This window comes from Chlamydotis macqueenii, chromosome 19 (genome assembly GCF_036417535.1).
Source record: "Chlamydotis macqueenii isolate bChlMac1 chromosome 19, bChlMac1.mat, whole genome shotgun sequence".
NCBI lineage: Eukaryota > Metazoa > Chordata > Aves > Otidiformes > Otididae > Chlamydotis > Chlamydotis macqueenii.
The window spans coordinates 2,391,004-2,416,691 of NC_141574.1; the positions used below are offsets into that span (position 1 = coordinate 2,391,004).

At 49.2% G+C, this 25,688-nt stretch overlaps 1 protein-coding gene across 7 annotated transcripts in view; it reads left to right on the top strand.

Annotated features, from left to right (window-relative positions):
* The window catches only part of ACACA (acetyl-CoA carboxylase alpha), a 129,186-nt gene that overhangs the window by 89,015 nt on the left and 14,483 nt on the right, over positions 1–25,688 (top strand). For all 7 annotated transcript variants that reach the window (XM_086763185.1, XM_086763184.1, XM_086763187.1 and 4 more), the window contains 7 exons: positions 10,127–10,270; positions 11,000–11,120; positions 13,516–13,612; positions 17,259–17,355; positions 18,037–18,172; positions 23,541–23,718; positions 25,406–25,518. In XM_086763185.1, coding sequence (XP_086619311.1) covers positions 10,127–10,270; positions 11,000–11,120; positions 13,516–13,612; positions 17,259–17,355; positions 18,037–18,172; positions 23,541–23,718; positions 25,406–25,518 — 886 coding nt within the window. The remainder of the gene's footprint in view (positions 1–10,126; positions 10,271–10,999; positions 11,121–13,515; positions 13,613–17,258; positions 17,356–18,036; positions 18,173–23,540; positions 23,719–25,405; positions 25,519–25,688) is intronic.

The window sequence follows — 25,688 nt, forward strand, 5'->3', positions numbered from 1 at the left end:
TCCCAAATGTCTTTTCTCCGCAAGAAGAGAACGCTGTGCAGAAATGTTTCTGCAGCGATGGAGACAATTAGGCTTTCAGAGAGCAGCAAGGTTTTTTCTGGGAAGTTGTTTGATTTTTTTTTTTTTTTTTTTTTTTTTCTGTGAAATCCGGGATTCTTTTTAATTTACATGGGGAGCCGAGGGAGACCGTGACAAACATTACGTGCTAGAAGATCTGTTGCTGGTCTCGTTCATTATCACGATGTAAAACCAGCCGGGGGGTTTAGGTGTAGAGGGAAGGGTCGAGCTGCCAGAACCAGCCTGCAACCTCTGACTTAGCTGATGAGCTCAAGGTCAGTGCCGTTGTTAGCTGGAGCTGATGTTTGGTTCTGGAGGCTGACTGATCACGCGCTGGCTGTTCCCCGCGTCCGCGTCGCTGCTCTGTACGCAGAGAGGCACGTCGCCGTCAGACACCGGATACCGGGCGGGTTTAAGGATGCTCCCAGCCCCGTTGCCTGTCAGGGGTGACAAGAAGCTGCACGGGCGCTGCGCGAGGTTTCCCGCTGCTCCGGATGAAGCTGTCTTTGTTTCTGGTGCAGGCAAGGGAGAGACCTGGGGAAAAGGTGCGATGCTGCGCTCTGCGGTGGGGACGATGCCCCGCGCGTGGGGCGGCGGGGCCGCGTTTCATCCGCGCCCCTTTTGTCTGCACCGCCGCGTTTCGGCAGGGGGTGGAGAGGTGGAAATGACATTTCATTCCTCTCCCGTGAGTGCGTGCGCGCGCCTGTGCTGAGCCCGCTGACCCCCCTGAAAATTGAAATAATGATAATGCGCGTCTCCTGACTGCATCAAAGTATCAGCACATCAAAAGCCAGGAGGCATGAAATGCAAATGATAAAGTGAAAGCAGATGGATTGTGCATGATCGCCTGATGCCCAATGAATTTTAAAAGGTGCTGGTTCACATGGGGAGAGGGGCTGAAATAAACACGTTATCCCTGCAATTTTTTTTTTTTTTTTTTTATTCTTGCCGCTCACTCCTGACAAGATTTTTTCACACTTCAGCGAGCAGCCACTCCATCTCTCTCCCTCCCTCTCCTCTCTTTCTCTCCCTCTCTCTCGCGCTGTCTACCTCGCGCACGTCTCGGGTCATGTCGCCGCAGCTCCGGTGGAAATAATAAGATATAAACCACGAGGTTGTTATTTGCATAGAAATAGCATGGAGCCGCAGGCAGCATGGGAGAAGGACACAGAGATCATTTGTCTAAAATTTTAATGAAAACTTTTGCTGAGGCAGAGATTTTTTTTTTTTTTTTTTTTTTTTTTAAACTTTCCCTGCCTCCCCCTCTTTCCACCCCTGTACCTTCCTCCACCTCCCTCGGCTCCCTGTCCTCGTCGTAAGCTGAGCGTGGTGCGATTTCACGAGAGACGGGTGACGTGCCGCCGTGCGCTAACAGGGTAATTTCCATTGGGTTTGTGTTTAATAGAGGTAAGGCTGAAGAACCCAGCTCTCTTAATTTATGCATTGCTTACATGGTTCAAGCTTCCAGGAGTACATTTCATTTCAGTCCTCACAAAGATGCTCCCAAGTCTGTTGCTGACTTATTTTTAATTGGTTTGCTCCTCCCTGTCTTTTGTGTTTAAAAGAAATCCTGTCTTTAAGACTGTTTCGTTCACATCCACAAATAGTGGCTTTCCATCGCGTTTTCTCCACAGATACATGTTCCAGGCTTTTTCTGAGGGAAGCTGGATTTGGGAGGGATTTTCGGGAACTGCCGCCAAGCTGACACCCCGCAGTTCATTATAGAGATATTCAACCTGGTGTCTCAAACGGTTCATTTTCTGGGTGATGATGAAGAACTGTCCTTCCTATTCAGCTTTGTTTTCCCCCAGGCTCTCCAGGCTTGGCCTGCCTAAATGATGCATCAGCTCTCCGTTGTGCTCCTCCCTGGGGCCCCACGGCACCTTGCTGTTGGCCTGGTTTGTCGAGAACGCCCAAGTGTGCCAGGCGTGAGCCTGCCAGCAGCGTACGTCCGTGTGGGGAAAGAGTGAAGATGAAGAGTCAGAAACCACCAAAATATGAAACACTGAAAGCATAGTTCCAAACCAGAACTGGGCTTCATTTCCCAGCCTGCAGCCAACTGCCCGCTGTGGTCTGACGTTTTCGATCAGAATGGGTACAGCGGCAGTTACCTGCTGGCAGCGTGGTCTGGAAACCTGAGCTCGTTTGGATTTGCTCCTTTGTTTTGAGCTCATCAGATGGGAGGTGCCTGTCGCGGTGGTGCGTTGGCAGGGTAGGTAACCCCGTCCTCAGGATTTCTTTCTGTAGAAGTTTTTGCCTTCAAAATGATCTTAATTTACACATGTCTTCTTGTATAACCTGTTCTAGGCTTGAAAGAGCCCAGGAGCCAGTTTGCCAGGTTAGTAAAGCACTGTTGCTGGCACTGTGAGTTGGTGGTTTTAGGGGAAGGAAACATTTCTGAAGAGCAGCTTTGAGAGGGGTGTTTGTGAGACGAACTGCTTAGTGAAAACTTGATGGCTTGCTAATCCAATCTGTAAATATCTAACAGACTTTTGAGCCAGGAGTTGTCCAATGACCTCTCCTGAGCGCAGCTTTCGTTAGTGCGGACGCTGCTCGCTGGGATGGTGGCTCCCCCCAGCTCTGAGTTGCTGGGTGAGACAAGTTTATTTTGAGGCGCTTCAGCCAGCGTGGCTGTCTGACCTTGGTTGCTCTTCAACATCTTCTGCCTGGCACGCGGACACGCCCTGCCTGCTTGTTGGGTCTCCGTGCTAAAGCAGCCTGGCGCTGACCTGCTGCTTGCGGGTCTCTGCTGAGGGAGGCTGCAGAACCCGGGTGCCGTGGAAGACGGGTAGCGGGGGGAGACGGCGGCACAGGGCTTGGGAGGAGCGGGCAGAGCTGCTCGGGGCGCTGGGGCCGCGCGAGAGGCTGCGGGGTCCAGTCTGAGGCCGACTGGAGGAGCGCTGGTGTGAGGAACGGGAGCTTACGCAGTCTGCCAGTCTGCCTTGTGTGAGTGATCGCAAGCAGTAGTATTTACCCTTCAGCTTCCCAATCTGGAAAAATAAATAAAAGCCCTGTGAGACGGATGCCGTTTGGGGATTTCACTGTAAAACACAGAATGTGGAGAACTGTTTTTTTGAGATTCAAGGCAGGGCTAGCTCAGTATCTGCTCAAGATGACTCCAGTCTTGGGATGAGATCAAAGCAATCGTGTGAGAGCAATCGTGTGAGTTAGAACAGCAAGTGCCAGCCCTGTCATTCAAAGAGGCATTATAATTATTAATGCATGATATGAATCTTTCTGTAGTGGCACAGCAAGACTATTAGGAAGATACGTATGGGCGCGGGGTGTTTGAGAATGCTAATCAAAGAGGGTCTAGGAAATGTCAAACAGGAGTTGACACCTCGGCAGCACTGGCTGTCGGTGGTTCCTCTCGTGGATCTCCCCAAGGTTACCCCGCTCTTGGCTCCAGCACTGGTGTAGCGGGAAGGGCCACTCCGCTGTGCCGCGGGTGGATCCGGCGGATGTGGTGAGCGCGAGGGTGGTGTCATGGGTGGAGGCTGGTTCCTTCAGCTCTCTCGGAAGCCATCCAGGACCTCGGTGCTGTTGGAGGTCTCCCTGGTACAGGTCACCGTTGCTCACACCCAGTTTCATTTGAGGACCAAGGTCAGAGCAGAGCTGCTGTACGAGTCAGTCTCGGTTTAGCAATATTTGGCAACAGCAAGAGAGCAGAATTCCTTTATTTTAATGCCGGTGAGAGGCGTTAGCTACTGGGAGCGTCTGGTTGGTGTCAGCTGTGGCTGTGGTAGCACAAAGGTCTTTGCTCTGTGTAGAGAAATTAATGTGAGCAGGATGGATGCCTGGACTTCAGACGAGTGCAAATAAACAACCGCCGCTCTCCGTTTCTCCATTTTATTTTTAATTGCCTTTCTTTAAGTGGTGGTATTTGTGTATTGTTCCCATTAGAGACAATTTACGTTCCAGGCACCGCATTATCAGTCCCTTTATGTTTGCTTAGGGAAGAAAGTCTAATAGATTTCTGTTGACTTTTTTTTTCCTCCCTCCTTCTATCATTTTTAATACGGATCTCGATCGGTTTATCTCTGTGGATGGTGCCGGTGCTGTGGGGCTGTGCGTGTATTTATTCCCCTACAGAGGGGTTTAGCATGGTGACCCATATTCTGCCTGGCAAACCTCTTCCGTACCTTCCAGGGAAGCCCCTGTGTACTCTGGACTCTACATGTGTCTCATGTAACCAGGATGGTATCCCAGTTCCTGCCGTTCCTGCAGGGTATGTTAGTACTGGAGCGTTAACTGGTGTTCCACTGGAGTGGAATGGAAGGAGGCACATTTTGAACATGAACCAGAACAAGTGGTCCTGACCTTCCCTCTCGTGGGTGTCCCTAGGAGGGTGTTGGGGTGACCTGCCCCTGGGTCTTCTCTGCAGGGAACTGTGGAGGAGTTACCTGCCGTTCTGGACACCTGAGTGGGAGCTCTGGGAATGGCCTTGGAGAGTTGTCACGTAGCTCGTGATGAAGCCTAAACCCACGCTGCAAAGTGAAGAAAGCGTCGCTGTCCTGGTGAAAGGGGTATCTGGGAGCCCTGCCTGCTGCAGACGGGTTGGTGAGCGTTTGCACCATGTAGAGCAGGGGCTGTGATTTTGGGTTGCGAAGTGTGTTGAGTCCTTTTGATTTACCACTGACTGATGGAGTGACCTTGAGCAAAACACGTGGTCTCCCTGCGCCGGGAGAGGAGAGCTAGGCAGGAGATTTCTGACAAGACATTTTTCATTTGGAAATGCCAGTTCACTGAAATTGGAACTCTTCCGGAAAAAGTATCCGTTTTGATGAGTTTCTCATTTGGATTCTTTTTGTCAAATGAAAAAAAATTTTTCTCTAACTGACTTTTCTTCCCAAATTAATTTTTATTTCTAATACCTACAACAAATATTTCAGAAGTCAGAAACAGACATCTTGACCCTGTCTGATATTTGTTCAGATCTCAAGATTGCAAAATTTGATGTTCTGTTGCAATCCAGAAATTTTCCAAAATCCTCATAAATTCTTGCAAGGTGGAAGAACTGTTTCTGCCAGTCTGCAGACAGAGAGGATGCCTCTTCTGTATCTGTTGAGCTGTGAAGCTGCTCCCTTTGACTGGTGAGGGGCTTTGGGATCCCCAGGCAGAAGGAGGTGCGGAAGGACTGGCTGCAGTCGCGATGTCCGTCTGGGTGCCGTTCCCCTGCCGCCTCCAAGGTGAAGTCCAATTGCTTTTTCCCCTTCCCCCTCTGATTTCGCCAAATTAAAGCAAGAAAAAGGCTCCACCAGCAAGACCCGCTCCTGGATTTGCAGTCAGTAGCCATCTCCAATAACCGTCAGGCTGTCAGCTCCCCCCACCTCCCCTGCCTCCCGCCTCCCCCATCGCTCACCAAAGGGAAAAAAGAGCCGGAGCCACAGCTTGAAATATATCATGCAATAGTGTATCATGAATTTCTTGTGAATCACATTGGTGGAGCAGGTTTATTTATTTCTGAGACTTTAAATCAATACAAAGTAGGTCTCTTAGTTCTGAAGCTGGGATGGAGTGTGAAAAAATGAGCCCATTGTACTCTTAAAACTTTGGGGAAAGGAGATGACAGCTATATAATTCCATTTACCAGGCACTAGGGGCTTTAATGTGAAGGTGACAGGGAGCTCTTTGTGCATTTAGAGCACCATATCTTCTAAATAAAAGATCTGTAGACTCGATAGTGGAGTAGAGCTCTGACTTTAATAATCTCCAAGCATTAGACCGAGCCAATATGTTCCCAAGTCAGGAGGGTCCCCCACCAAACGCTCGTAAATTAAAAGTGCGGGAGCGGCACACGTTCGTAGATTAGGAATGCAAGAAGCGCCCTCCGTCTCCCGGCGGAGAGGAGGTCCCTGCGCTCGCGCCGCCGTGCGAATACGCTGACGGCTCGGGACCGGGTCTGTCCGGGGGCGCGGCGCTCGCTGGCGTCCCACCTCAGCTTCGTTCTCCTCGGCGTCGCTGCTGCGTTACCCTCTAATGACAGGATACGTGTGGGGAGAGCTGAGTGATGGAAATGAGCGCTCTAAGATCTGCTGAGGCTTGACTGCACGTAATAGCAGTCAAGTTTTAAGTTCCTACATTGTGTTTTCTGATGAGACATTTGTTTTGATCATTTCTGCCTGTTTATGAAAAATAGGCTATTTATAGTACGCGCATGTGCCTCTTCTGCTTCAGGTTTCTGGCAGATAATATAAACTGTGGGATGGGAATTGCAATTATTGAAATTATTCAGATAAAAATCTGGCACTTATATTTGATATAAACACATGATATGCTCTGAATAATAACAGCACTTATGTTACATAATGATTCCCATTCAAGCCCTCTGCTGTCATTTTTTCAGATCTTTCATCTTTGATGAAACGTAGGAGCCAATGGAGTTTGCAGCTGAACCATCTACGGCAAATGTCTCAACTAACTAGCAGCTTAGCTTCTGAAAGGAGCGCACAGAAAGCAGCTGGTCATCACGGGTCTGAGTGCTAGAAAATTGTTAATATTCATATGACATGCCTAGAAACCTGTGGAGGACGGTCTGGAAAAGCTGCTAGAATCCTGGCTCTCCTTTGTACTCCTCAAAAGATCATCTGAAGTGAAAAGAAATGCGGTTTCGCGTTATGGTAGGAAGAGTGGCTATTGGGGGACCAAACGAGAGAAGTGTTGACAATACTGCCTGTGTATTTTGTAAGCACGCGGTGTCAGGGGTTACATTATCTGGAGAACAGTGTGCGTTCTTGCAGTCGTGGGCTGAGCTTTATCACGTGCCGTTGTAGGTCTAGCATTGCCTTCCGACCGCTTCACTGATCTCTTCATCCTTTCCTTGAGACGGGGGCGCAGCGGAAGCGTTTTCTCCTGGGTACCCTGGCAAATGCACAGCTTTCTGCATGCTGGAGAGGTTTGTCTTCAGGAGCGAGGGAAGGGGAGACTGAGTGGCTCCCCAAATCCAACCTGGGTCCCTGGTAATTGGGACGCTGTTTGGCATCACATAGGCAAGGAGCAGGTTCCTACAGCAGCTTCCTTCCACTGGTAGCACGTCAGGCTCTGGGTGACGGAAGCATGGTTTGTGGGTTTTATAGCTTTCATGGGGTGGAAAGAATTTCAATTCAAAGCAGATTTTCTGGTGCCACAGGCTTACTGTGAACTGCTTTGCTGTTCGTGGCTACTCTTATGTCTGTCTTTGCCATTGGATTAAACACAAGATCGGGGTCAAATACTGCCAACATTCAGGTAGATGTGTGTTGTGCGCCTCAGCTTTGAAATTGTGGAACCTGTTCTTTCCCACCTCTCACGATCTCTGGTCTATGCAGCCAACTGGTAGCTGCATCTTTGCCTTTTCCCTGGAGCACTAGTGACCTTTCTGCGAGGAAGGACCTGCTTTGCAAATTTAACCCTGCTGTGCACGTGTTTGGTTGTTAAACAGATGCCTTCTCTAACCCCTGGGCTAATGCTACTTTCATTCCTCAACCTCCTGCTTTGTGACTCTGTGTACCTCCGTGGAGGACCCCCGCTCTTGAAGTTCACCCTTGAGACAGACCCTGCTCAGATCACATTCAGGATTTAATCCTGTGCAGTCTTTTCTCCCACAAGTTTGATTCCAGCATTACTTGCCTAACTGATAGAGCAACATTTCTCATGTCTCTGCTGACTGTATCTTCTTGAGGAACATCCGGATCCTTTAACTGCAGAAGCATCAGTTTTGGACTTCTCCAGCAGCTGTACTGTCTTTCACCCTTGGATATTTTCTTGCAGAAACATTTATACAGCAATATGCATTGCCCCATTTAAGATTGTTAATTGGAGATTGAATTACTTGTCAGCCTTTACAAATGCAGTCCTCTGAGGTCAGGGATGAGGTGGTGAGCAACGCTGAATGGATGAGCTGTGGCGTTCGTTTTCTTCTCAAGCCCAACCGTTGTCATCTATAAGCTGGCTAGCCCTCCGGTGCCTTTTCACCTCCAACGAGGTGCAGCTTTGCGCTTGGGCTGTGCTTAAGTCGGGGTCTGATTTAGAGCTCGCGTGTGCCCGTGTTACCCATCCCTGCTGCTGCGCTCGGCGCGGGCGCACGTGCGAGGACGTGTGTCATACAGAGGAAGGCAGCCGGCGCGCGGCAGTACAACTTTTAAACGCAGCTTGGGACCGCGTTGCCTCTGCTGCCGAGCGCTGACAGGTAAATACTGCACTGGCACGGAGCTGCAGAGGGGTTTCGTTTGCGCAGCCCCTCACAACGCTCTGCTGCTTCACCGCAGCGTCTGGAGCACTCAGGAAAGGAGCTGCATATTTATCTTGATCTCCAAAAAGGGATTTCAGGGCGCGAGCAGGCTGTTCTCATTGCCCCTCAGCAGCGGTAAACCCGAGCTGTCTGCGGTGTCTCCAGATAAGCAGCAGCAGAGGCCCGTTTTGCATGTACGTACGTTTGCGTTAGTTCAGAGATGGGGAGTTTAAATCCCCTTTATTTTTATTTTTCTCTGTGGAAAACATTTAGCTAGGCTTGTGCCTGACATCTGGAGGCCTGCGCTTTTCTTTTCCTTCAGCCTAAATCTATGCTGCTGTCTTTTCTACCGTGCCTTTTCGTGGCACTGATTTTGTTAGAGGAAGATGAAGGTGTTTGAGCTCAGAAGGGAGACCCAGGAGCACCTCTGTGCAAACCCACAATTCTTACATTGACTTCTAAATTTGGGGCTGGTGCATAACTTCTGTGCCTTGGTTTCTTCTGTACCTAAACCTCAGCTGACGTCTGTATCATGGGGAGTTTTGGAAGGATAATCCTGTGCTGAGTTTTGTGAAATGCCAGACCACTGGGCCTTTTCTCCTCCAAAGGGAAATAGATTTGGAGGTAAGAAATGGCAGCGTTGTGCTCTGCCCGTTAGGCAGTGCTTTAGGGGGGCACGGTGGCTCTCTGACCCCAGCCATGATTAACTGACGTTTTGCAGGAACAAAGCTGATTGAGCCAGTGTAGTTTTATAACCAGATCAAATTTTTCTATTTTCATATCCCTTTAACGCCTTCTTACTTTCAGCCCAAAAGGTCAAATCCTGAGAAACGCGGAGCTCCTCGGTACTGTGGGTGAGATGGGTTATGTCTTGAGAGCTCGTTGTAGGATGTCAGGATGAGGATGAAGTCCTTAAGCATCCCTTCCGTAAGGACTGCGTTGCCTTGGCCTCTGCGCTGCTGCTCTCTGGGGTAGCCCTTCCCCAAACGAGCTGCGCCGGTGCTTTGGTGGGGGAGGGCAGGTTGGTTGTGTGTGTTTGAGGGTTTTTTTTTTTTTTTTTAAGATCTAAATGAAGCAGGTAGGTAATGCCCTCTGTCTGTTAGAAAGACTCAACCCATAAAAATAACAAACGGCATGTATTTGCTAGAATGTCAAAGTTATGAGTTTATTTTGTAATGATGTGCTCCTGCCTTCATGAGGTAAACTGGCCGTGGCAGAGGTGTTATTAGTAATATGGACTCAGCGGAGCAGAAAGCCGAGTGACCGGGAGATCAGTGTATCAGTCAGGGAGAGGGCAAATGGAAAGAGACAGCAGGAGAATGAGAAAAGAGCTGCGGTGCCCGGGCTCAGATTAGAGATGGAGCTGTGCAAGAGAATTGGAAGCCCAGCAGTCAGTGTCTTATTCTTTCCAGTCCCTCTGAGGAGCTGGTGGCGAGAGCTTGTCTTTGCTATGCCCATCTTTGTGCTCGGTGTTGGTTTTTTCCCCGAGTTAAAGGTTTTAATGAGTCCACCCTTCCAGTTGTCTTAGAGCAGTTTTGAATTAGTGGGCTGAGCCCGGGTCAGCACCCGGGAGACTTGGTTGCATATCAGCTCCATTGCTGCTTGGGGAGGGGCGAGTCATGTACCTGCCCCCTGCCTCAGTTTCCCCATGTGTATCATTCATTCCCCTTGGGGATCACTGTTCGTAAGAGCTTGCCTGCACACAGGCCTTGGGAAGCTCTGTTGTGAGTGGTTTGCTCCATCTTTTGGTGTTGACGCGATCGTGACTGGCTGCAGGGACGGGCTGGTACGTATCTCCTCAGCCAACACCTCCTCGCCACATCCCGTCCTCTGATGGTTTCCCCGTTTTCCTTTCAAAAGGTGCTGGGACGGGAAGTTTATACCTCCAACAACCAGCTGGGCGGAATCCAGATCATGCACAACAACGGCGTGACGCACAGCACTGTGTGTGATGATTTTGAAGGAGTCTACACTATTCTGCAGTGGCTTTCCTACATGCCAAAGGTAACTCCTGGCCCCGCAGGGTGCTGTTACCCATCCGCTTTGTTCACGGAGTTTTGGGGGTGGAGGGCTCTCTGTATATGGGTTTTTTCTGCATTTGTCTAGAGTGTAGCAAGATGGTTCAGGCTCACCATCAAGGCTGTTAAGCGTTATGATTCTGAAGTACACAAAGTAGTTTTTATCTTTAAGTGCTGCAGGAACTGGGATGCAGGACAGCCTGGCGCTGCCTTGGGTGCTTTCACCTCACTGCCCTGGCGCGCTGCCCTCGGCTCGCCGGGCAGCGGGATTTTATGTAAGCGATGGATTGTCTCTTGCTGAAAAGACTCAAAGTTCCCCTCTGAGGCAGCAGTTTGTAGGAGTTGATGTATATGTGGAAGCTGCTCTGCAGCCAGGAAGGCAGCAGCAAGAACAGGCAGGTCACCTTCCTGCGGGAAAGAGTGCGTAGAATGAGTCAGGTGGCCTGTCACCTTTCAGAAATTAAACTGCAACCCCTCGCTAATGCTGGCTGTGCCTGGAGTTCAAGAGCAAACGAAGTACAATGCAGGCCATGTGATGGCAAAGGAGGGTGTGTGAGAGCATATGGAATAGCCTGGAAGCTTCCCCGGGCCCTTCCCGAGGCTCTGGGTTCCTGTCGGTCGCAGGGGGGCCTCTGACCAGGTCCTTTAGAGCTGGTGGTTGGTGCAAAGCCGTGAAGGAGAATTACTTCCTTCAATATTTTTCTTTTTCTCTTAGAGCGTCTACAGCCCTGTTCCTATCCTCAAAGTCAAGGATCCTATAGACAGAACCATAGAGTTTGTTCCGACCAAGACTCCCTATGACCCTCGCTGGATGCTGGCTGGACGCCCAAATCCAAGTAGGTGGATCTTTGAGGCCGGGATAGGCCATAATGTGTCTTCTTTTGAGCCTGTTTACCAAGGCTTTACAGCTGCAATCCAGATATATTTCAGAGCTTATAAAGTAGTTAGTTCTAAACAAATTAAATATAATATATAAAAATACCATGTGCTTGAGGACACTTGCAATTATTAGTTACTTTTATAGGTTTGGGTTTTTTTAAGGTTCAGAGAAAAGTCCACATACAAAGGTCTTTACGCTAAAGGAACTGCAGAATTCCTGCAGATCTTGGTAAATAATTATACTGGAAACACCGCAAACCACTGAAGCCCCACGCACGCTTTTGGGGTTGTGCAGCCTGTGTAGGTACAAGCTGCAAACTGGGTGACCATTACGCCTGCTGTTATTAATGGGTTTGGGGGGCTAAAATGAGATTTGTGATAAACTAAGTTTTCTGGTTTTGGATAATATTTTTCCATCATCTCTCAAGTAATTCATCCAGCTGTCTGAGTGCAGCTAGCGCTGGCTTCCAAATCGAGTGACTTCAGATTTTAATTTAGTGGAAGCGTTAAGGAAAGCAGATGATTCCCTGTGATAAGTTAAAGCAGATATCTCCTAGGTGAAAAGTTAAAGCCATTTATTAGAGGAGATATTGCCGTGATATTCTTCAAACTGACGCACGACACGAGGCCAGAATCTAAACGATCAGCTTTGGGCTCACGATAAAGAGATAATTTTGAAATGGATGGTCACATTTTACAGTGGGGCCACGGAGGCAAGGAATGTAGAACACAGTAATTACAAGTTTGGTCTTGATAAAACACTCTCCATCCTGTTTAAGTCAGCAGAGGTTAGCTTGCTTGGATCTCCACTTTTAATTGGTTTTGGACTTGGGTTTGCAGAAGCAGAGGTGCTTGCTCAGATTAAAGCATTCCTCAGAAGCCATGTGCCAAGGGGTAAAGCTGGGAGGGATTTGGGCTTGGTTTGTTGGGTTTTGGGTTGTTTTTTTTTTTGCAGAGCTTTGTGAAGCCCCAGTGGGAAGCAGGTGTCCCCCGGGAGGTGTGATTTCTGTAACTGTCTGGGTGGGCAGAGTATTGCGATGCCTTGGCTTTGGGATATACAGCTTATCAGGCTGGAGGACTGCAGAGAGAGAGAGGCGTCTGCAAATCTTGTCACTCCCCAGTCCAGCATCAGCAGTCAGCCCAGATGAGAGCTCTTCGTCGTGTCTTTACCTGTTCACTGGAGCAGGGTCCACACTGAAATACTGGAAAACCTTCCTGCCACGGTCTTCCTGGCTGGACAGTGGAAACAGCGCTGTGCTGCTGCACAGGTCGGCGGCGTGAGGCCGAACTCATCCATAGTGTCTTCTGAGTCCACTTAAAAACACGGGTGCAATGTAGAGAAATGCACCGTAAACTGCCACCCCCTTCCTGTAGGGGTAGTTGTTATCCTGAGAATTTTATTTGGGGGAATGTGTGTGGATTGTTAGCGTACAGATCTGTTGCTGCACGTGGGATGGAGATGTATTGTCTGTATATTGGAGTTTGGGATGCAGGAGGAACCCCAACTCTGATACCGCGCTGGCTGTATATAAGGGGCGAATAATGCTAGTTCATAATCAGCGTCATCAGGGGAATCGAGCCCTCATCCTTCAGGGTAGAAGCTGGTTGTCTGCAAGGGGCAGGAGAAGTTTATTTCTCTTGGAACTGCGCTGTCATCTTGGTAATGTGCTCTTCCCAAACAGTTTGATTTCTCTGAAGCGTTAGGAAGCTGCTGCCGCCTTTGAGCAGGAGAAACAGGGCTGGTAGCTGTGGTCTGACCCAGGGTGCTGGGTCTCAGAGTGCTTCAGTTCAGGTTTCCTAAAAGAATGTGTGAAACACGTGCTGGTGTGTGGAATAGGTTTAAAATACCGTAGAAATCTTTACATTTAGTTCCTGAATTTCTTCAGCGTTCTTTTTTTTCAAGGAAAGATTAAGCAGAATCAGGAGGAGAATGTCAGATAAGTTTTAGAACAGAAAGAGGCACTTTGGAAAACATGTTTGATGACTTTACTGCCTTTTGATAAATGTTTGCGGTGTCTTGAAAAACAGAGTTATTTATTTAAAAGCATGCGAAGTCCCTCTGCTATCCGAACCCCATCGTTTAACAATAAATGATGCTTTTGCTGATAAATGACTGTCTTTATGCAGCCTAGCAAATGAAATAAGACATGATGGCTGAAGGCAGACAAATGCTCAGCTGTCTAATGTTCCCTTGTATTACAATATATTTAAAAATAAATAAATAAAAAGACAGTGCCAAGTTCTCCAGTTGGCATTTTTAAGCAAATTTCAGTTGCTCCTTTGATATTCTCTCTCCTTCCTTTGCTCCCTCCTCTCTCCTGTGATATTTCTGGTTTTTTCCCTTCCTTTCAGGTCAAAAAGGACAGTGGCTAAGTGGTTTCTTTGACAATGGCTCGTTCCTGGAGATCATGCAGCCCTGGGCGCAGACGGTTGTGGTTGGTAGAGCAAGGTAAATTCTACGAGGCATTTCAGACGTTTGTAGAAATCCAGTTTTCGTTATGCTTTGCATTTTTCTAGAACTCCCTTTGAAAGTTTATGGCTGTATGTAAAAATAAATCATTACTTGAGTTAGGATACTTCTTTACCACACGAGTGAAGCACGGTCTGATCGTTTCTCCTCTTTTGTGTGGAGGTGACAGCTTCAACATGCAGAAAAGCCAAAAAGAGAGGTATTGTTACAAATCATGGCAGGCAGCACGTGCTTCCCTAGGTACATGGCTGCGTAGCAAGGCCTTCGCGCCGCTCTGACTTACCTGGAGGTACATTACGCAGTTTATTGTTTTGCAATCTTATTTGACTTGCGAGAAAAGTTCAGCTTAAACTAGAGCAAATTGCAAGAAACTTGGCATAGAGGAGAGCTTAACATTGAGGTTTGTGTGGAAGAACTTTCAGCATTTTCCAAATGAGCACCCACCCCAGCTGATCTTTGTTGCTTTTCACAATGCAGAGATGTGCAGCTCCAGACCTGTGGCACTCGGCTGCTCCCCAGGGAGTCGCTTCCCCTTACCCTGCTGCAAAGTGACCCGTGCGGGGTTCTAAAGCGTTCCCCGTTGCCTTGAGGTGTACGTCTGTGCTGTGAAAATATTTGCAGCACAGATCATTCCTGGTGCAGCAGGTCTGTGAACTCTCAGAGCTGGCAGGAAGAAGCAGCCTGGAGACAGGATTGTGGATTTTGCCAGGATGCAAATCAGAGCTGGGCACAAAACCCCCTCAGTCACCTCTTTTATTGTCTCTCCCTTTATTTTTTTCCCCCTCCAAAATGGCACTGGGAGTTTCCTGACCTGATTGTCTACTTTCTCTCAGAATAAAGCCATTTTGAAGGAGTACATTTATCTCCCTTGAGTTTCCACACGTGCTTGAGCTGTCCAAACGCTGCGTGCTCATCCTTTGTCACTCCTCGCTCCCCAGACTACCGCCAGCTCTCCTCTCAAGACAGAGCTTCATGCTCCTGCCTCCAGCAGACTTCCACCTCCTAAGTGGTGTCAGTATTTTTGGTTAATTGTCAACAAGGCTTTTTTCTTTGTTAACAAGTGAAAGGGGAGAAAAAAAACCTGCAGTGCCTCAGTGGGATCCTGGAGGTGCCGGGCCATGACGGGTGCCTTAGTTCAGGGTGCCTTAGTTCCTAGCAGAAGTCTGCGTCAAAGAAAAATCTTTTACAGGTCTTTCACCTCCCATACTGTCAGTGTCACAGTGCCAACAATCCAAATCACCTGATAATGCTTACAATTCCGGAAATCCTTTGGCCACCCCTGAGTGTGACTCCATCAGCCTCTAGCCTCACCAGGTCGGTGACGGAAGGACTGACCGTAGTATCAGGGTATCCCTGGTGATGCTGTGTTTGATTGCTGGAGGGTTCAGCGGGAGACAGGGAGACGCGCCGCTCTTTCTGAACACACGGCACAACTGGGATAGCCAGCTGGACTCCCAGCCAGTGTAGCCATGAATGCTGTTTTGTATCTCCATTATGTTGATAGCACACGTGGTCTCAGAATATTTGGCACTGGGAGCTCCCATTTCTCTTTTGGTCTCCTCAAAGCCACAGCTCTGCAGAGTCGTAACCAGTCAGAGGTCATGCTGTGAGATAGCAGAGCTCATGGCCTTTGCTGAAGCTCGTGTGCAACTTATCAGAGGGTTGTGTTCCTTCTGGACACCTCTAAAATGGCCGTCAGGAGCCACCCTAATATGTCAATGAAATGCTGCCTAGTAACTGAAGGAGGCTTCCCGCGAAATGTCCCTCTGTTGCTCTTCTCTTAAAACTTTTGAGGATCTTTGATGGGTTTGGAACTGCCTTTGGACCATCCTAGTGCAGAACGTGATACGGAGAAACGTACCTGTTTCCTCAGGTACCATACCAGGGCAGGAGTCAGTGCTCAGGACAGAGCAACATGGTGATGTTTGGATGGCACAAGCCCGGCTGGAGATGAGCTGCTGCTGAGCCAGAGGGGCGTGGGTGTGCTCTGCTGCCTTGGAGTTCCACGTCTCTGACACCGCTGGTCCCAGGGGCCTGAGTGCTATTACCCCAGAGACCCTTTCCACTCAGAATACTGTCTGAGAGGAGCCAAAAATACCTCCTGACCCCACTCCTCATGGCAGCACGTAACATTGGGATCTCCTGTGACCTGTTACACTTGGGTGTTTTTCTCTGCCATCCATGGCACTCTAAAGCTTTATCTCCCAACGTCCTGTGATTATGTAAAGGCTTTTATGTTAAGCAATGTACTGGGGGTGGGAAGGGGGGAGAAACCAGTGCTTGGGCAAGGCCAGGTCTCTGTCCGGGCCCATGCTCAGCTTCACTGCTGTCCCTTTCTTCTGACAAAGTCCAGGCTGCTCTGGGCTCTCACACACAGGGATATATAACACAAATGAAACTGGCTGCTTTCAAGAGCAGTGGCGTTTTGAAAAAACAAATATGAATGTATTCTTCTGGGATTGTTACTCTAAGTGCTGCCAAAACTCATCTTTTGTATGTATGTTTGGAATATGTGTGCTGCTGGCTGTAAATTGTCTTTTATTATTCTATGGCAACTTGTCCAGGGACACACTATAAAACAAGATGTAGCATCTTCATGTGCTAGCCTGATAAAATTTATATGAAGTATAATGGAAAACAGAAGTTGTTTTGAGCTGTTTTCAAGTTCAATAAATAACTGTAATACTTGGATAAAGATGTTCTTTATTAGGTCACATGGGCCCTAATACAGAAGTTATAAGTTACCGATTTAAGACGGCTTCTGCAATTATGGGTTTCCAGGCAGACTCTTAATCATCAGGAATGGGAATATTTTCAACCCCCTAGTGCACGCGGGCCTTGTCGCTTTTCTGCCCGCAGCGCGTGTCATCCGGCTTGAGGTGGCTGAGGAGAGCGTGTGGGCTCTGCTGGGACCCCATCCTGGGAGGACGCAGTCGGCGTCGCAAGCGAGATGCCTTTTGTGTGAAGCGACGGTTACGTGCTGTGGAAAGCAGAGCTGAGCATCCTCCCCTGTCCCTACGCTCCCTGCCCGGCCCTGTGTCCCCGCATCCTTCCCGCCCTTGCAGTCCCCCTGCGGCGGAGGGTCTGGGGAGGAGACTGACGGGCAAACCCAGGCCTTTTACCCGTCATTCACCCTGCCCTCCTGGGAGAGGGAGTTTTTGTAAGCAGTGGGGATTTAGAGCGGCTGAGACGCCAGCGTTGCTTAGCCGTGCGGCCTGTGGATGTATTCCATCAGCTGACGGCGCTCGTGAAAACCGGGCTTGGGCAACCTGGGCTCTGCGTGTTGATTTTGTGCTTAGGGCCATCAGTATCGAAATCGGTGTGGCAGCAGGTGAGGGGCGGTGGAGATGCAGCTCTGTCCTTCAAACTTTGGGCTTTGGTTTATTCTGTTTAATTTTTAGTGAGATATCTACTCATTTTTAGAACCAGATTTTGCTTTGAGAACTGTAAATTCTGCTCTGAAATCTAGCCGCGTGCCTAAACTCTTCAAAAAGGCCAGAATGCTTCTTCCGCCGTTTGCTTGCATTATTTGTTTCTCTTGGGTATTTTGATGGAAATTGGAAAAAAAATGTCTATTTTTGTAACAGGAAAAATACAAATTTTGATTTGTCTCTCATGTTCCCAGGCTGGGAGGAATACCTGTAGGAGTAGTTGCCGTAGAAACGAGGACGGTGGAGCTGAGCATCCCTGCTGATCCCGCAAACCTGGACTCGGAGGCCAAGGTGGGTTGAACGTGTTCTCGCTTGTTTGCTTGTTCTCTGCAAACGTCTCTGTGGAAAGAGCGCTTGTTTTGATGGGGTCCCCCCCGCCCCAAACATGGGACAAAATGTTCAGCTGTTCCCTGGCGAGGTGCTAAGGCATGGCGGTTGCTGGGAGCAGCGAGTGGGCAGCTGTGCTGGCAGTTGGTACGGGAGACGCGTTCCCCAGCAGTCCTGCTTCTCTGTCACTTGGGTGAGCTGCAGGGAATGGGGCCCAGGAGGTCTGGCAAGCAAAAAACATTCCCCTGTTCTCTTGTTGTGACCATAGTGTTTCATGCTCTGACATTCTGCTTTTCTCCTGCCTGATTTCACAGCTCTGCCCCTACGTCATCTCTTTGGGGTTTTCTCCTTTGCACATCCTCTTCCCTTTCTTCTTCTCCTTCACCTTCTTACAGCAGCCGTAGTATCAGGCTTTCCATACCATCTCTGTTCTTAGCTAAACCAGTGGGAACGCTGCTGTTGATGTTGGTGACAAAGGGATTGTCCCGATTTTTCCATGGGCAAGCAGATCCTAAGCATTTCATGTGCTGCGTTCCTCGTTGTTAATTTCACCCCACAGCTCGTGTTGCATCCATTCCTGTATCTTGATGCTGACTCTTATGGTTGTGTGTCTCAAGGCTTAACAGTTTTCTCTGTTCCCAACAGATAATCCAGCAGGCTGGCCAGGTGTGGTTCCCTGACTCTGCTTTTAAGACGGCGCAGGCTATCAATGACTTTAACAGAGAAGGGCTGCCCCTGATGGTCTTTGCGAACTGGAGAGGCTTCTCTGGTGGAATGAAAGGTAACCATCAACTTGGATCCCCTTTCAGTGCTGTCCCGCTTTTCTTCTCCTGCCGAGGGCACCGCTGTGGCGTATCCAATGGCACTAGCTGTGGTTTAGCATCCTGAAGCAGTTCTCTGGGGACAGAGCCGCAGTGGGAGCGTGTGGCAAGGGACAGAAGCAGGTCCTGTCTTTGGGCAGCAGCCAGCTGCTAGACTGGCTTAGCTCTGGTGACAGCTTGCGCCCATGAACTTGCAGAGCGGATCTGCTTCACCCGTCTTTGATGCAGTCTGCATTCAGCCCCCCTCTTCCATGGCAAATATGTGACCTCCCTTAGAAATGCCTGTAAGGGCACGCTTTTCTGGGCCTGCCAGAGCATTCGGACAAGTCAGCCTTCCAAAATCACGGCAGTGCTCTGCCCGGCTCTGCTGAAGGTCGGTCGAGGTTGTTGCCCAACCAGCTGGAGAGGGGATGCTCTGTGCTGCAGTAGGCTGCCAGCCTGGGCCAGGTAAAGACTAATCTCAGGAAACCCCTTCTGCGTGGGGAGCTGTGTATCCTTCTGCCTCAGCTTAAAATTGGGGCTGGATAAGCCAACATTACTGCGTATCCAAAATGTACAGGCACACTCTGTCAAGGGGAAGCGTTGTCTCGTTGACGGTTTTTCCCACTGTGACGTCCTGTCAGGGACGTCTCCCAGTTGGCTGTGGTGGTGGTGGTGTTCGTGTGAACAGTTGTAAAACTGCTCAGCTGATATACCAGCAGTTAGATTTTTGCACCACGTATCGCTGCCTTAAATATAGCGAAGTGCCAAGAATGTGAGATTGCTACAATAAAATTTAAAGAAGCGAAAGATGACGGCCTCTTCCCTGCGTGAGGAAAACTTCTAGATCCACTAACATGGTGAAAGCTCCTGCCCTGGGAGGGCTGACGGGGTGGCCAAGGCTGGCTTGCTCTGCTGCCTTGTTAGCGGGGCAGAGCAATGCCTTTGAGCTGCAGATGGAAAATGGCAAAAGATGGAAAAAGTCTTTCCTCTGGAAAATACCTGTTACCTTTCAGGATGGTTTCTGCTCCATCGCTGGAACCGCACGCCCTGCGTGACTTGCTTTCCGTACCACGAAGCTTAGGGGGGTGTTGTTGATGTAATGGAGCATTCACTGAACGTTATTTTGCCTCACTGTGCTGCGAGGCCTGTTGCCTTCGCCGGCGCCCTTTGCTGGGCTCCGCAGAAACGGAGTTTGGCTTGGGAGCTGCGGCCCGGGGCCCAAGGTGGAAGAGGCGGCGCGAGGACGGTAACGATCACATTGCACATCCCCCGGCCGGTAGCAGGAGAGCGCCGCGGCGGAGCGGGGAAGAACAGAGCCGCTGCACCTCGCTCCGTGCGTTTCCCGGTGTGTCGTTTGCTGGTGGGGCCTGCATGGCGAGCGTTGGTCTCTCCCGACGCTCTCGGTGTCCCTTGGGGAGTTGTTTGCAGTTTTGGTTTCAGTGCTGGCTGGGGATTATGCAGGGAGGGAAAATAAACAATTATGCCACCCCTCAGTGCACACAAACACGCTGCCAGGAGCCGACGGCACTGTGGGTAAAATGACTCCAAAATTGTGTGTAATGAGTAGGAAAAGATTAGAGACAGCTCTTGCTATGCTGAAAATTGACATTAGCGGAGGGAGGAAAAAAAAAAAGAGAGGAAAAAACCCCCCTCTCTTTACCAGTCAGCCTAGGAGGTCTAATTCAAGCCGTAAAATAAATAAATAAAGCCATAAATAAAGGCGTATCACAATGGTGTCGGTGGTTCCCCCAGTGCGCTCTGTCTGGCCGGAAGGCTATTCAGCATAATGCAAAATTAAATTATAAAAACTGGCTTGAATATTTAGATGGAGGAGCCATTTGGAAGTGGTTTATTTAGGCGAACCGGCAGTGACCCACGACGGGGAGACATCAAGCGTGAAATTTCCTGGAAATTAGCACCGGAGTCTTGGACTCGGCATGAATAGTTTGATAGCATGCAAATCCCCGCGACATTAAACCGCCGCGCTGCTTGTGCTACAGGGTCACTCGCCGTTGGTTTTTCATGTTTTACTTATTATTTTTTCCTGGGACAGGTGATAAATAACAATAAAAGAAATTCCAGCAGAATGAAAAGGCTGGTTTACATCTCTGATTGCCTGGGTGTTGGATGAGGGTGTTGCGTGTAGGGAACGGGTTTACGAGGGCCGTGATGTGTCTGCAGCCCGTTCCTGCCTGGCGTTTGCCTTCGGGTCCTATCTGATCATCCAGCCGAGCTGATGAGATCCGTTCCAGCTTTGGAGGTTCAGGGCACGCTGCCTGGCGCTATGGAAATGCAAAAAGCCGTCTGCAGCCTTTCCGGCGTGCTGGATGCACCTGAATGCCAATACTTACCCGTACGGCGTCACGACAACAGCTTCCAGCAGATCTCACGTCCGCGCACGGTAGACGCTGCTGCACAGCGCGGCTCAGCAGGCGGAGAACAGGCTGCAAACACCGCCCGCCCTGCTGAGGAACGGCCACCACTCTCTTCCTGGAGGCCTTCTGCAGCCCTTCTGTCTTGAAAGTGGCTTATTATGCTGAGGCTTAAATGAATACAGCAATTAAATTTGAGCCACAAATACAGTATTTAATTTTTCCAGTCTCAACGTAAGCAACTTTGCAAGAACAGCTTTGCGAGCAGCCTGCTCTGCCGACGCGCGTGGTGTTCTTGGCTGCACGGATGGCGACGAAGCGACTGGGTTTTGTTTTAACCGTCGGAAGTGTTCGTTTCAGCGTGAGCGGGTTATAACGTCTGCGCCCTGCCCAGGCACGAGGGGCTGCGTGGGCAGCTCCAGCACAGAGCACTGCGTGCCGCTGAGACCTGGCATCGTTTCCCACCTGCAATTTTCTGTTGTAAGAGTGGAAAATGCAGCAAAACTGCGAGTAAGAGGCAGTGGTCACAGTGTGACAAATTTTTCACGGTTTCGCACTCGAGTGCGATACTGATGTGAGTCAGGGAGGCTGTGTGTCCTGGTGATGGGACATGGGGACAACAGGCGGGTGTCTTGGGTCGTCTTTTCAGTGCTTTTATCAGCTTTTTCAGTATCTTCATCCACTCTGCTTATGTTTTACCTCTTAAAAACACGCGTTCTTTGAGAGTCCCCACTTTGCTGGAGTGGTGTCGGCAGATTGAGCAGTTGGGTTGGCGGGAGGGGAAGCCCCTGCAGAAGAGTGGGCTGCTGGTAGAGCTGGAGACCCTTCCCTAGCCTGTCTCGGAAGTCTCGGTCTCTGCTAGTGGAAGCTGTTGCCTTAAAAAAGGGGGGAAATCCTCTACAACAGGGACGTTTGCAGCCAGACCTGAGACCGGTGCAGCAGCAGACCGGTCGGCCTCGCGGGGAGTTTGGGGCGTGCAGGAGAAGCCGGCGGTTGGCGTCAGTCCGTGTATAAAATAGTGAGCAGTCCCTTGCTGGGACATTCCGGGAAAAGGGAAGTGCTGCTTTGCAGGATCCCGAAAGGAGTGACTGTACAGAAGCGCAGAGCGGTGAAGTTCGTGCTTCTGGACGGCTTGGACAGTCTGATCCTGAAAGCATTGTGGGCACAGAAATATTCCCTCGCCTGGCTGCTGCCGCCTGCTAAACCGGAGAGAGATTGGCACATCGAGCTCCTCCTCTTCTGCCTTGGTCAAACAAGTGGCACTTCTTTTTTCTGCACTTAACCTGAGTAAAATATATACCCGTGGCAGGAGTGAAAAATGTATTGCTAATTACGCAATTATTTTATTATGTAGCACTAGTAAAAAATGTCTAGTAAAGAATTAATTCAGTTAAAATAATTTGAATTGAGCAATTATTTTCTTAACACTAGAATCAGCTGAAAGTACTTCAAGTGGTTTATTACTAGCACTACATAATAAAATAATTGTGTAATTAGTAATAAATTTGTCACCCCTTTTGAGGTCTTTTTTCTTCGCTCAGGACAAAGGGAAAGGTTGGAGTTTTGTTTGGTTCTCAGTCCCCGCCGTCTCTGCTGGAATTTGTGTTTATTCACAATTAGAGGAAATTAAATTGTTCTTCTCTTCATTATTTGATGCTTCTTAAATAACATGAAACTCCTTTTCTTGGGTGCTTGTTAAAACAAAACGACGACTTTCTCAGTGATTGTAAGGATTTCAGATGAATGAGTGTCTCAGTCTGTTCAGGACCGTTTCAGAAGGCCGGCATGTGTGCGTGGTGCGTACACGCAGCCCACTTCGCTTTTCTGCGGTGTGCACTGGTGTTTTAACAGCCAGAAAAAAAATAAGGCAAACTAAGAACAGCAAAGAACAAAAGTGATGAAGGGGATGGAAAATACTGTCCTGGGAGAGAGGAGAAACGAATGCCTGTAGTGTGTCTAAGGAAAAAAAAAATTAAAAACCCCACGGAAAGCCTACTGCTGTTTCTAGCAAGCCCGAAGGAGCGGAGAGATTACGTAGGGTGATGCAAGGAGTAGTAGTGTGAAATTAATGGGGATGGGGAAGGAGGGGGAGTTTGGCTGAATCCTGAGGAAAATGTCATCTATTTGGCTGTGGAAATGCCCCTGTAGAAGTAGTGGATAGGTTGTTTGGGATTTCTAAATGAAAGCTTTAAAAAGTGCTGGGAAAGAAATGTAGGGTACAGTCCCGTGTGAGCAGAGATGGACTAGGTGATCCTGAAAAGTGTTTTTCATTTCTTGTGTATTTAATTTGGTACTTCTATATATAATTATATGTAACAAAATATATATATTCAAGGGTGCCTGTTTCCATTACAAACTCTATCATCTCATATAAATTCTGTTGCCTTCCTTTTTTCTCTCTTATTTAAACGACCTTTGGGGTTGGTATTTTCAAGGTACCGTCTTTACCCAGTGGAGTTGTTCTTATTAATTTGAGCAAAATGCCTTAAACGGATTTTAATGCGGGAGAAGAATGCTATTTTTCATCAGAACCCTTCCCACGCGCTGATTTTTATAAAGATGTGCAAAAGGTCTGCTGCCGTTAGGTGTGCCACGGACGTCAGGTGAATCGTGACACGGGTCTGCGGTGGTACGGCTGCAGCTGGGCAGCTGTGCGCGCGTTCGGTACAGAAATACCTGACCTGACTTCCTGACTGCCGGAACACGCGTCGGCTTGCCTGGGAAGTGAGGGATGGATTATCTCCAGTAACCGGACCAGATCTCCAGAGTGGAGGTCCATGGTCTGGGAGCAGGACGGATGAGGGAACATCTTTCTCAGTCTTGTCTTGCCCAAGTCCAGATAACACAGCCAGAGCTTGCAGGAGGTGGTTAGAAGAGCTGAGTAATTGGGGGGTTTTTCCCAGTTTGACCAAATGTGGCAGGGCTGCAGCACTGACGTGCTGTGACTTGAGCGCGGTGTCCTTTTTTTCTGCAGACATGTATGACCAAGTGCTCAAGTTTGGTGCCTACATTGTGGACGGCCTGAGAGAGTATCGCCAACCTGTGCTCATCTACATCCCCCCGCAAGCGGAGCTGAGAGGAGGATCCTGGGCTGTGATTGACCCTACCATCAACCCCCGTCATATGGAGATGTACGCAGACCGAGAAAGCAGGTATGGCAGCTTCTCCTCCCTCCGTGACCACCTGCTCTGAGACGTAATCACCTGGCCGAGTGAAGAGCCCTCAGAAAAGCGTGTGGCAGTTCTTTACTGAAAGGAGGTGACCACTTTCCAGCTGTAACCGTGTCTCAGAGGAGTTTGCTGTGTAGGGATCACAGCTAGGACAATTCGGATAGTCTGGCTCAGACTTGGATGGGGGTAAATTCTGTAGCCAATGTGAGCCAGCCTCTCTGAAGGTTTTTCCTAATGCTCACAAAACACCGAGAGGTGTTGGTGCTTAGGATTTTTATCTGTCGTATGGGCACTCGGCTAGTTGCACTTTTTTAATTAAATACAACTTGCGTAACTGAAGTCCTAGTTACTGGTGGTTGACGATAAAAAACTACAGGCAAACTCTTGGAAGCAGGTTTTAAAGAAAAATATTTTAAAGAATCTCTAAAATACAGAGAGACTGAATCATTAGGAGGAAAAAGCCAGCCCTGCTTGGGCTGTCTGTAGCAGGTAGAAGGAAGGTGTGTAGGACAGCATGAATATTGTGCTACCAGGGCATCCTCTCAACTCCTGCAGTCTCAGCAGGGCTAAACTCCTCGGTAACCTCTCCAAGGGGAGGAAAAAAAGTGTATGTGGGGAGAAGTTGAGAAGATGCCCTTTCCAGATGCCCGTTTCCTTTGCCCTTCCCAGCTGAATTTTGCTCCCGATGGGATGCTTGCCTCTCTCTACAGAAACAAGACAGACACACGTGTGGTCCTTGGCCTCGGTATGTCCTGCGTCTTGAGCAAACATTGTCTAATGATCACCTCCTGGAAGTCAGAAGTTTTTGCTGTTCTTTTCCTACTTAGGAACGTGGAGCCTGTTCGCTTCACAGTCAGACGCAGCGTGAGCGGGACTTCTACAAGCTGCTTGCCCCACCAAGCATTTTTCGGGATGCACGCAGGAACAGCTCCCTCCCGCTGCTCCTGCCCCGTTCCCTTCTGGGATGCTGGCAGTGTGAGCTGGCCTCTCGGAGATCTCAGGCCAGCTCCCCGGCTTGCAGGGCAGCAGGAAGGACCGTGTGTGGTTTGCAGAGCTGTAGTTGGACTCTAGAGGCCTTGAGCTCCAGGAGGCAAGAAAGAGATTTTGCAAAATATGTCATCCTGTTCCTGAGAACCGCTGTGCATTTGTAATAATCTTCATCGCTGTTGCTGTTCTGTAACCCTCAGCACTGACCTTCCTCCTCGCCGGTACTCCTGCCCTCGCAGTGAAAGACTGAAGTGATTTTCTTTACCAAACCCAAGTTTCAAATGAGGTGCTGCTCTGCTCTGTCTCTGACCTGGGGAGTGGGCAGCATCTCTGATGGAAATGGCTGGTTAATGCTTTGTTTCACAAGGCTTACCTACCTTTGGAGAGAGCTTTCAGGTCCCGACTTAAAAGAGACGGCAAAGAGCATTGCTTGTACCGGCTGTGCTGTGTCCTGTTGGATAGAGGTGTTTCTGTGAAGCCTGCTGTGCATCTGTGGTGCTGGATAAATAATAGCCGAGATTCTTTATTTCTTATTCTCTCTTTCTCTTTGTTTTGTCTCCCTCCACCCTTCTCTTCTTTTTTTACATACTTTCTAGATAACATTGCACCATTCCGTTCTGTGTTTCCCCTTGTCTGATGACCTGAAAGTGCCTTTCTTTTCTCTTTTCCCGTCGCTGATCAGAGGAGGCATCCTGGAACCGGAGGGGACGGTAGAAATCAAGTTCCGCAGGAAGGACCTGGTGAAAACGATGAGGCGAGTGGACCCCGTCTACATGCACCTGGCAGAGCGGCTGGGTAGGTCTGCGCGGGCTGGCGGAGCAGAGCTGCCTTCAGCTGCTGCCTGATGGGTGTCCTTAGAGACCTAACAAAGGGGCGCTGAGGCGTTTTAGCAAATTCGGGATTGTTTTTATTTACTGTCATCTGACTTGGGAAGAAAACCAGATGAGACGAGCTGAGTGTATGTA